Source organism: Idiotropiscis lumnitzeri, chromosome 20 (genome assembly GCF_059441095.1).
Source record: "Idiotropiscis lumnitzeri isolate Australia: NSW breed Sydney's pygmy pipehorse chromosome 20, RoL_Ilum_1.0, whole genome shotgun sequence".
Lineage (NCBI taxonomy): Eukaryota > Metazoa > Chordata > Actinopteri > Syngnathiformes > Syngnathidae > Idiotropiscis > Idiotropiscis lumnitzeri.
The window spans coordinates 7,850,203-7,860,816 of NC_142410.1; the positions used below are offsets into that span (position 1 = coordinate 7,850,203).

The 10,614-nt window shown below is 46.6% G+C and overlaps 1 protein-coding gene and 1 non-coding gene across 2 annotated transcripts; both read right to left on the minus strand.

The window, feature by feature from the left end:
- Nucleotides 1-1,868: 1,868 nt before the first annotated feature.
- Nucleotides 1,869-9,103, minus strand: trim8b (tripartite motif containing 8b). The gene is made up of 5 exons (XM_088284701.1): nt 6,839-9,103; nt 3,733-3,828; nt 3,341-3,606; nt 3,149-3,264; nt 1,869-3,050 (listed from the first exon to the last, which is right to left on the minus strand). The coding sequence occupies exons 1-5, from the start codon at nt 7,442-7,444 to the stop codon at nt 2,377-2,379; spliced, it is 1,758 nt and encodes a 585-aa protein (XP_088140827.1). The 5' UTR covers nt 7,445-9,103; the 3' UTR covers nt 1,869-2,376.
- Nucleotides 9,104-9,986: 883 nt separating this feature from the next.
- On the minus strand, nt 9,987-10,100 carry LOC148317431 (U5 spliceosomal RNA). The gene has a single exon (XR_015840098.1). It is a non-coding gene; the product is annotated as a U5 spliceosomal RNA (small nuclear RNA).
- Nucleotides 10,101-10,614: the final 514 nt, after the last annotated feature.

Sequence of the window (10,614 nt, forward strand, 5' to 3'; positions counted from 1 at the left end):
CTAACTCCTCAAATGTCTTTTATTTCTGTGTGTGTATTCAATTCGTGGGCGACCATATCGCAAACTCATTCCACTACATCCGACAGCTGCACGACAGCTGTGTGTACTCGCGTGGGAGAATGTCAGGAGAGGGAAAAGAGGGAGTGTTTTTTTTACTACGTATGTGTGTGTGTGTGTGTGTACTGTAGGAAGGGAGACAAATCATTATAAAAATAAAAAACAATACTGTCATGGCCTTTTGGAGGGAGGGGCATGTAGGTGGGGTTGGAAATGAGCAATGATGTTATAAGGCTGACAAAATAGATGGTAAGGTACATTCTTTTCAAATCCTAAAACAAGTGCTTAGGCGCCCAGATTCCAGTGTTGTATCACTGGTGGATGCAGCATTTCATCACCAAGTGGCAAACATTTGTTAGTAGTACCTCGCCACCTCCAAGGAGACGACAGAGGCGAGCATTTTTATCAGAAGCTCATGATAATCTGCGTTAACACTGCAGCTCTGCTTACCCTCTGGCCTTGACATGATACTGCCTTAGCCATGGAGTCAGTTCTTTTTTTTGTTTCTGAAAATTCTGCTACTTCGTTCACAGAATTAAGATAGATAAGAGATGCATATATAAAACTGGAATCTCACTTTTTGCTTGGAAAAAACCTAAAACTTTTTATGATGACTATTGTCATAATATTACAATTGTTTTTTGTCAGCTGTGTGAAACATTTTTTGGGGATTTTAATCAATTGGAAGAAGACTTTTAATCAACCAGTTTTAAATTCCTTTCTTTATTTGGAATTCTCCAAATCACGTCGTGTCATTTTTCCATTTCACAAAATATTTACAAAAAAAGATACTTTCAAGTTGTTTTGTCCATTCTCTTAAAGTCGAGTGTCCTTAATGGCTTCTATGAAAGAAGGATGACCAGTCCATTCTCGTTCTTTTAGAAAAAGTAGATCGTACACTCCTTTTTTTTTTTCTTCAAAACTGCATACATCGTCTCTTCTTCTGAGTGCTTTAAGAAAAAAATCTCTTCCTTTGCGTGCTTACAGCTGCAAAGAGGAAGCCAAGAGCTATCGCGCACGCGTGTGTGAGTGTGTGTGCTTATTGAGAGGAAGTGACATCGTCGCCCTGAAAAGAAGTACATGAAACAGCGTCGTCGAATCCTCTTCACGTCGACGCCTGTTTGGTTTGGTCTGTCCTGACACTCTGTGGTCTCTAATTTCCGCCAAGTTGAGGAGGGGGAGATGGAAAAGTGTCCTCCAAGTGCATTGTGGGTGTTTGGTGGAAGAGCTGGGAAGCAGTAACAAGTGCCACGCAACAAAAAATAATTTCGTGACGACGACGTAAGGCAACGGACCTCGGCGGACGCTAAACTGGGAACACTTGCGGGACTTTTTCCTCTTTTTTTTTTGTTTGGGCCCACCCATCAAAAGTTCATTTCCATCTCTCGCTCTATAAATAAAAATACAACTTCCCTTCTGCTTGCTCCTTCCCTCAGAGTCTCTTAAAATGGCCGCTGGAATTTCTCTATACTTTTTTAAGGTTGTTTTCTTTTAGTAAAACGTACATTTTACAACACTGACCGAAAAGAAAGTCAAAATAAAAAGCGATCGACCCTGCCCCCGAATGTGTATACATTGTATTCTAGAGGTGTGTGTGTGTGTGTGTGTATACGTTAAAAGTGTGTAGGCTATAACGGCTTTAAAGCAGTCTATCGTAACCCCCCTGCATATTTGCGGTTCACAATTAAGAATTTACATATTCACAAATTTTGAGCTCTGTCAGAACAAGATGATGCCAAAGTCGAAAAGGAAAGTTGTTAAAGTGATGCATCTCGACCAAGAGACGAGCTGTGTAACGTTGGGGGGGGGGGGGGGGGGGGGAATGGCAAAGAGAATTTGTTTAAAATATTTTTAAAAGTATTTTAAAAATGCTTAGGAGTCCTACTTTTCTATTTGACAGGGCTTTGGGAATTGATTTTTTTTTTCAAAAATCAAATCATCTGTAATTTATTTGGTAATATTGTGTGCTCTCCAGGCGAAAAAGAAATTAGCCCGACACTTTTCTGTAATTCCACAAGAGCCCAATTTAGCCTGGGTTGTTAATGAGAGTCTTTGCCACACGTATGTACACGCCTATTTTATTTATTTTTTTCTTCTTCCCCCCCAAAAATGAAATCACCAGTAACCCATTTATTTTTAGGGGTAATGTAAGATGAGTCATAAATGATTGTTTTGGGATCTGTTTTGTGGTTGATTTATAGTTCATAAAAATTAGCAGGGCGTCAATTACTCACGAATAGCAGGGGCTTACACATTTTGCTGTGTGCGTGTGTGCGTGTGTGTATGGTCTGGAGACGTGTGTGTGTGTGTGTGTGTGTGTTAACTGGTGACGTAGTGCTTTGTGGAGGGCTGCCCATACAGCCCGTAGAAGTCGGCGTGTCTGTGCGACTGCGAGGCGTCGATCCAGTCGCGCACCGCCAGGCCCTGCATGGACGGCCCCCCAGAGGCCAGACCGGGTGGTGGGGGGTAGTCCTGCGCGCTGACCCACGGGAAGGAGCCCGAGCGCGGGTACGGCGGGTGGCCGCGGTGGCCCGACACAGACGGCACCCCGGAGCAGTAGCAGTTATCCATGGTGCACACAAGGATCTTGCGCCCGCCGTACTGCGGCAGCACAGCCTGCTGGGACGAGTGCGATGAGCTCCCGGTGCCGCCGCCTCCGCCGCCGCCACCGGAGGGGAAGTGCGAGGAGCTGAAGACGGCGCTGGAATGGTGGTTGGCGGCTTCCGCGATGTGTGGCGGACCGCACGGCTGATTGGCCGACTGACCTTCTCCGGAGGACGAGGACGAGGAGGATCCCAGGTAGGGCTGCTTGCTCGAGGAAGAAGACGAGGAGGAGGAGGAGGCGTCTTTGAAACTCGCCGTGCCGTTTTTGCCAGAGTTTCCTTCCGGGAAGGCTGCAGAATGTTTTCGTTTCTCCACTCCTGAGGCCGAGCTCTGGCCGCTGGGGAAGGCCGGGACGGACTGTAGGAAGGTGGAGGGAGGGGTGAGCGGAGCTGAGGGTAGAAAACGAGAACAAGTTAACACAAAACGCTGGAGAAACAACATTTAGAACTTCTTTACCCCAACAACTAATAACAATTAAAATTTGTACCTTCCAACGTTTTCTTCAAGCTCTTCTCCCGCTTGGAGATCTCCGAGAGGAATAGCTTGGCGTTCAGATTGCCCACCTTGTAAGGGGGCAAAGTGCTTCCCACGCACGCTTGAGACCTACAAAATATTCAAGATGAGGCCCTAAGGACAAGCAATAAGACAGCGACGTGGACGGGAACAGCGACCCACGTACCTGTCGGTGAGGATTTTGACGGGCTTGGTGTTCTTCATGAAGCCTAGCTCCTCCGCCTTGCCGAACGCCGTGTTGATGGCGCTCAGCAACTTGTGCGCCTCGTGCCGTTGCTCGCCAAGCGCCAGGACCTGGGCGGCGTTCTCTTGGCAGAAGCGCGCCTGCGCCCGCTCCAGCGCCTCAAGCGTGCGGCCCAGGTCCTCCTCCAGGAGCTGGTGCATGCGCTGGTACTGCAGACGCACGTCTTCCTTTAGCTCCAGCACACGGTCCTTGCAGAGGAGAAAGACAAGGAGAGGGGGGTGTTAATACAAAATGGAGGCTGAATTGTGCGATCTGGAATTTTCACACAGGCACAGGAAATGCGAAAAGTGTGTTATCTGCACGTGCCAACGCACCTCCACCACGCACTTGTCCGAATCCAGCTTGCATAGCTGCTCCTCGATGTCCTGCACGCGGTCCTCCACGCGCTCCTGCTGCCTCAGTAGGCTTTGCTGCAAGGTGACAGTCGAGAAAAACAGAAGAAAGAAGGTCTTGAAAGACTGCAACATTTCCCCCCTCCCTCCATCCCAGCTTAGTTAGTCCCCATCCGACACACACAATCCCCGCAGGAGGGGCGGACCACGGTGTCATGGCAACCAGCAGCTGTTTTGTGCTTGCATAAGTGCGCGTGTGTGTGTTGGGGGGTTTGAATTGATAAATGAACCAACATAAGCAGGCAGGAAAAGCTCTCCGCCGCTTTAGAGGGATGCTAAAAGCATGCCTGAGTTTTTCATGACGGAGAGAATGCGAGGCTACGATGATGGAATGCTTCTCATTACCGGTCGTGTTTATTTCTGTTGTGCAAGGTGGTAGTTATCATGGACAACTGGTGAGAGAAGTAATAATCCAGATATGACAGTATTTCTAGTTTAGGAGGAGGCTATCATGAATAATGTGCAAGAAATTGTATCAGAATGAATTAATGACATTTATGCATTTAATTCCAATTACATGTAATTCATCAAAAAAAGTAATAAATTAGTTGTATATTGAACCGGCTGTCCATCGCAGATAAGCTATAATCAGCCCATTGATTGATCGGGTGAGTGCTAAAAGGTAAAGAAAATTCATCACAAAAACGTGGACCGCAAACAGATATGCTGGCTAAACAAAAACGGACAAGCTACAGCAGCGGCATCAACTTGATCCAGATTCAGGCGAACAACCCCCCCCCCCCCCCTCCCTCCTTTGCAGTCACATTAGCGCTTTGAGCTAAATGCTAATGTCAGCACACAGACCTTGCTCTGTGTTCACGAGGGCCATCGTTTGCCTTATTTCGCGATCTCGGTGAGGAGCACGCTAGCGAGCTAACAACAAGCCGTTGCAGTGGATGGGGGATCAGACTCGGAAGAGTTCGATGTGGCCAAAAAAGCACCTTGTAAATATTAGCCGTTCAGCAAACAGCTGATTTTATCATCGGTTCCATGACTGGAAACCACTGGCCTAGATAGCTCACACACACACACAAACGGTTGCCATGTTACATGCAGGACTGTGACCTGGTTGTGCTGATTGATTGAGTCGGGCTGCGTGCAGAAAAAAAAAAAAAACCTGCGGGGTCGAAGGAGAAGAAGCTTAGCAGAGGGAGGTTGCAGCTATGGATACATAGGGCAGGGGAGGGGAGGGGAGGGGTGGTGTGGGTCGTATCGCGCAGTGGGGGTCAAAGGGGGAGTGGGGGGGCGGGGTTCTGTAGCTGTCATTTCAGCACAGTGTCTTTTCCATCAGGAGTTGGGGGCCACGGGGAAGGTCTGGTCCCCCCCGGAGGTGCAGGGAGGTGAATTGGACGTGTTTGGCTAATGGAAGCGCAGGGGAGGGGGGCTTGCGTAGCGAAGGGATGGAAATCATATTAAAGATGGCCGATGCAGCTCGAATCAACGGTTATTCATCTTAAAGGCCTGGCTGGCAAATAAGAGCCACGGCGGATTTGGTGAATATGTAAATATATGTAAAATAGACCCTCATATCTACGTACGTGAATGCGGAACGCTAATGCAGTGTAAATATTCAGGTCTAAATAATTCAGCGGGTTCTAATTAGCGACCATCCAGACCATTAATAATGTAAAGAAAAAGATGGCAAAGGTTGTTTTTTTTCTTTTAGGGGCATGGCTTTCGAGTTCAGATGGGCAACCACGCCCCCAACCATAACCCCCAGCAGCCTTCCTGCTGACTCATAGCGACAGGAAGTACAAGGCGAGGTGACAGAGTTGACACCGAAAGCCAGTGTTGTGAGTCAGTCGACGCCTCACGTTTCCCCCATGACAACCCCCCCCCTCCCCAACCCACTCACTCCTTTGAAAAATGTGCACGTGTGTAAACGGAAAGTTCAAAACAGCAGGAAACCAAGATGTCACTCAAAAATAAAAAAGAAAATCCACACAATCAAGTGATGAATCGCAATAATCCCTCTCTGGCAATCCCTGAGCGAGGATGCACCTGTGCCGCAGAGAAACCCCCCCCCCCCCCACCACCACCACCACCACCCCAGCCTCCCCGCCCACAATGAGGGACCCTCATTGTCCCCTCCACCCGCAGCCCCACACCCTCCGTCGCAGCATTGTGTGGCATTCCGACAGATGAGAAGGACGACTGCAGCAAGCTGGATGCTTTGAGTAGCTGAAATGTGACCATTTGAAGGCCCCAATTTAAATGTGCTTGTTGTTGCTGGGCGACTCCACGAAATGTAAAGTGATAGCTTTTGTGCCTGCGTGTGTGTGTGTGTGTGTGTGTGACTGTAATGCAGCCACAAATGCACTTTTTGATCATGGATAAACTTGACAAAATTCTCTCAAGATGTCCGACACCCGCTTCCATGGCTAATGTGCATGCAAGTCAATAAAAGACTAAGTGGTGGGAAAAAAAATACTGCAAAAAAAAAAAAAAAAGCTCGCACGAGCTAGCCGAAGCTATGTTGTTTTAATAATTCTCAATTTTTGTCAACAATCCATTTTGATCTCCGGTAATTGTCCATTGCCTGAGAGGAAAGGAGTTGATTGGTATTTTTACCAATTGTTGCTGTTGGTCGCAGTCTTAGTCCCCAAGTGCCGCCTAATGTTGTGGAGCCAGTCAAATGTAGCTCCTCCCTGACGTACAAAGGTTATCTCAGTTAAGATGTATCCCTTCCCATGTATTTGCTTGATTAGCGTCATCTTGTGGAGTCAAAAGGTGTTTTAGAAAGAAAATTTGGTGAGTTGCACAAATACAATGAAATTGAAGAGTATTAATGTATGATGGTAGCTCCACTGCTACAATCGGATTTCATCAGCCTCTGTGTTGGCATGTTAATTTATAATCTGTCCATGACCTTCAGAATCATCACCCTTGTAATTTGAACCGAATTATCAATGGGACTTTCAGATTTCAAATTCACCTCACATGGTCAACTAGTAGATCAACAATAAGATCAATAACACGAGCCAAAAGCAGTTTAGAAGGGACAGTTGTGAGCGTGTGGTTGTCTTACTCTGATGTCATTGCGGCGCAGCTCCACGTCAGCGACGGCGTGCCCATGGCTGGGGTGGCAGCGGGCGAAGCAACAGTACTGGCACACGGCCGTCTGCTCTGCCTCGCAGTGGTACAGCCGGTACTCGTCGTGCTGCGGGCACGTCCACGCCTTGACCGCCTCAGCCTCCACCAGCAGGTGCCCGAGCGCCGAGCATGGCTGCTGTAGGTGCGTCTGCACGTGTGATTGGCAGCACGGCGCGTTGCAGCGCAGGCACACCTTGACGGCGGGCAGCGGGGGGCCGCGTCGGCACAGGATGCACTGGGGCGGCGGCACCGACGCCTTCTCCACGCTGAGAGCGTTGTACTTCTCCACGATATTGGAAAGCTTGTGGTTCTTCTCAAGGCTGGGCTTCTGGCTGTATGCGTGGTTGCACTCAGGGCAGCGAGCCAGCGTGGAGTCCTTGGCCCAGGCCTCGCTGATGCATGCCCGGCAGAAATTGTGCTTACAGGGCAGCTGGATGGGCTCGGAGAAGACGTGCAGACAGATGGGGCAGATGAGCTCCTCCTCGAAGCAGTTCTTCCACGTCTCGGCCATGTCGGATGCCATGGCGGCGGGGGCAGGCATACAAAGACGCCTCTGGGTTTCGGTCTGGATGTTCTCACGAAACCCGAGCCTCCCCGCTACACCACCCTCCCCAGAAAAAAACCTGACGCTGTCCTTAAAGTGTGCGTTTATCTCTGCACTGACACCCTGACTTCTTAGTTATTGCTGCGGCAAGTTCCGGAAAACTGACCAAAGGATAAGACACACACACACACTGACGTTACAAGATTACTGTAAACTGTGACACACACAGGGCGTGTTTGTGTGTGGCCTGCAGGAACTAGCAGCCTGCAGGTAAAACCTTGGAATCCAAACAAGGCACGGATAACTAAACCAGGAGCAGTCCAATATGCAAATGAATACAGGACCTCCTGCACATGTACTGACAGCTGCCTGGCGCTTGATTCATTAACCGGCTCCCACACCCTGATTAACACACTACTTCTATTTTTTTAACCTGACTCTGAACCTTTAACAGTCACTTTTTTTGTAACGGAGCAGCACAGCAGGTTCGGCTAGGTTCGGTTAAGAGCACAGCGGCCCCAAAACAGACTCAGATTAATAACGCCCCGGTTTCGTTTTGACGTGAAACACCATTTCCATGAGATGAATAATAATCCACACACTCACACACTTACAGACAAGGCCGCGGCTCTCTCTGGCACTTTCCACTCGATAACAAAAGGGCCTACTAATCTTATTAGATGGAGAAATCATAAATTCATAGCCGGGCCGTCGCTTTGGATGGGGTTTTAATGCATAGTTGTCGCTTTTTAAAAAAAAAAGAAATAGCTTCAATCGAAGCTAATGAACAAAAGAGCTTTTATTTAGCTTTAAGGATCTGCAGGAATGTTCCTTGCTTCGACACCCATCGATCGAATAAGCCTACCTCCTCCACGCACACAAAAATACAATTATTAATTCTATTATTTATTACTTAAATCTTACTTCGGCGTTCTGTTTATTCGCCAGCTCGCTCCTCCACCGTCAACCAACAACATATTTAATCGACTTATCTCGACGAAAATCGTAAGGGGGTAAAAAAGCGAAGCGACTCACCTCACCATTTTGTAGCACAGGTACACATTTTAAACCACACTTTCGTCACAAACACGACCTTTGCTTGCATACAATATATACATTATTTTCTTAAATATATATTTGATACTATTCCAAGGTTATAATATAAAAATATGAGGCTATTAAAAGGGGACGTCGCTCCGCTGTCCTTGTTATACGGGCTAGCTGCTGTCATCAGCCATCTTGATATTAAAAAACACACACACAGGATATCCACGGTGGAAAAGGTTGGAGGTCGTTCGACCGAAGCGTTTCGCTCCTTTACTCGATATTAACAACGAGACGGACCCAAAAAAAAGGCCGTGTCTTTTTTTGTGTGTGTTGCGGTTTAGTCACGCTCTTCTCCACGGGTCCAAAAGTCGACAGTCCTGACGTGTTTGTTATTTAGTCCTGGCCCATATTTGGTCACACGGTCCGGTGTAAGAGTCGACTACTCCTGATTTATAAACATCCAGCTCGCTTTGGTGCTAATGGGAAGACAAAAAATCTCATTTGACATCTTCTCTAATGGCTTCCTTTCTTCCTGTGCCTCACTCTGCCCCAGCCAGGCTGTCGACAGGAATGCGGGCGAGCTGGACGTTTCCTTCGGTTAGCGTCAATGCGCGCAAATTGGCCGCTTCTGGCCTTTCACAATAAAACCGGAAATTGATCGTAAAAAATAATAATAATAAACAAATCAAATCCCCGCTAGATTTCAAGCAAATCAAGTCACTTTTATTATTCATGCCGATTGTGCATGGGCAGATATTTGTGCCACTAGAAGCTGAAATTTTTGTTTCATTAAAATGACCAGAAATAAGGGTTCCTTCTTAGTGAGTCTCGTCTGATAGTGCACTGTCGGTAAGGAATGCGTGCATGTGCGCGTGTGTGCGCGCGCGCGTGCGTGCACTGCAGGAAGCTATAACTTGCCTAATTGTGTTTAACAGCTCCTTATCGGAGGCCCCATATTGTGTATTGTTGTCTCCCACTGAATGCCTTTGTTTTGCTATGTTTATATGTGAAGGTTCAGGGTGGTCTGTCTAAAAAAAGACCCTCTGCAACCCCGCAAGATGTCTTTAAGAAGCTTTTATAATGATCACCTTAGAGCAACAATTCCCAACCCGTGCTGGGGAGTACTAGCAGAAGTAGTCACATTATGAACATCAGTAAAAGTACAGACATTTGTGTAAAAGGAAAAAAAGAGTTCAAGCATAAGTATTGATTTACTTCATTGATGTTAAGTGAAACTCAAATGATAGGTTAAAGGCTATGAAATGTATAAGTAAAAGAGTGTACCTGTTTTGTTTAAATGGTTTACGTTTTTTATTAGCTTGCCAGTGCTTATGTTTGGAGGTTAGGGGGACTCAAATAACATGAATTAAGATTAGCCCTCGAAGAAATAATGATGTAACCTCAGCAATTTTGATTGATCAAATAGACGTGTTGCATTCAATAGTCTATTAACTCCTCTCGGAATTCATTATTTATTTTCAACCAGTGAGAAAGCCCCGCTTTCGCAGGGCATCAAAAAATTGGTTAAAACTCTTGTTGTTCCTCCCCACGGAAATCTTTAGTAAAAGGCGAAAGATTTATACGATCTGAAGAGAAACAAGAGTGTACTGATTGACTGCGGCGAGACACAGCGAACTCAATGAGCGTAGTACAACTTAAACTAACGGTGTCTTCCAAACACGTCATAAAACTCAGGCAAAACTTCGTAGTGAAAATAATACGTTTTCTACAATATACATATATCAAGGTTAGAATAGAAGAAAAAAAAAAACAAGTTTAAATACTTAAAATAAGATTCTTGCTTCGCAAAGAATGCTGGGAGATTTTAGGATTTCCGGGTTGGCTGCGTCATGCATGCGTACTCAACCTGAACGTTTGACTCCACCCATACGGAGTCTTAGCGCTTTCTTTTTTTAACCTATTTCCTTGGTGGTTTTAATGATGCACCGTCATATGACGCCAAACTTGCTTTTTAACACATTATTGAACATAAAAAAGTACTAAATCTTACCCCGCAGCAAATCGTGGTGGTATTTTGAAATGTTTGACAAAAGTGGGTGAAACGGCCAATTGACGTCGATTCTGGGTTAACAGCCACGGAAGCTCGTAAAGTGTGTTTA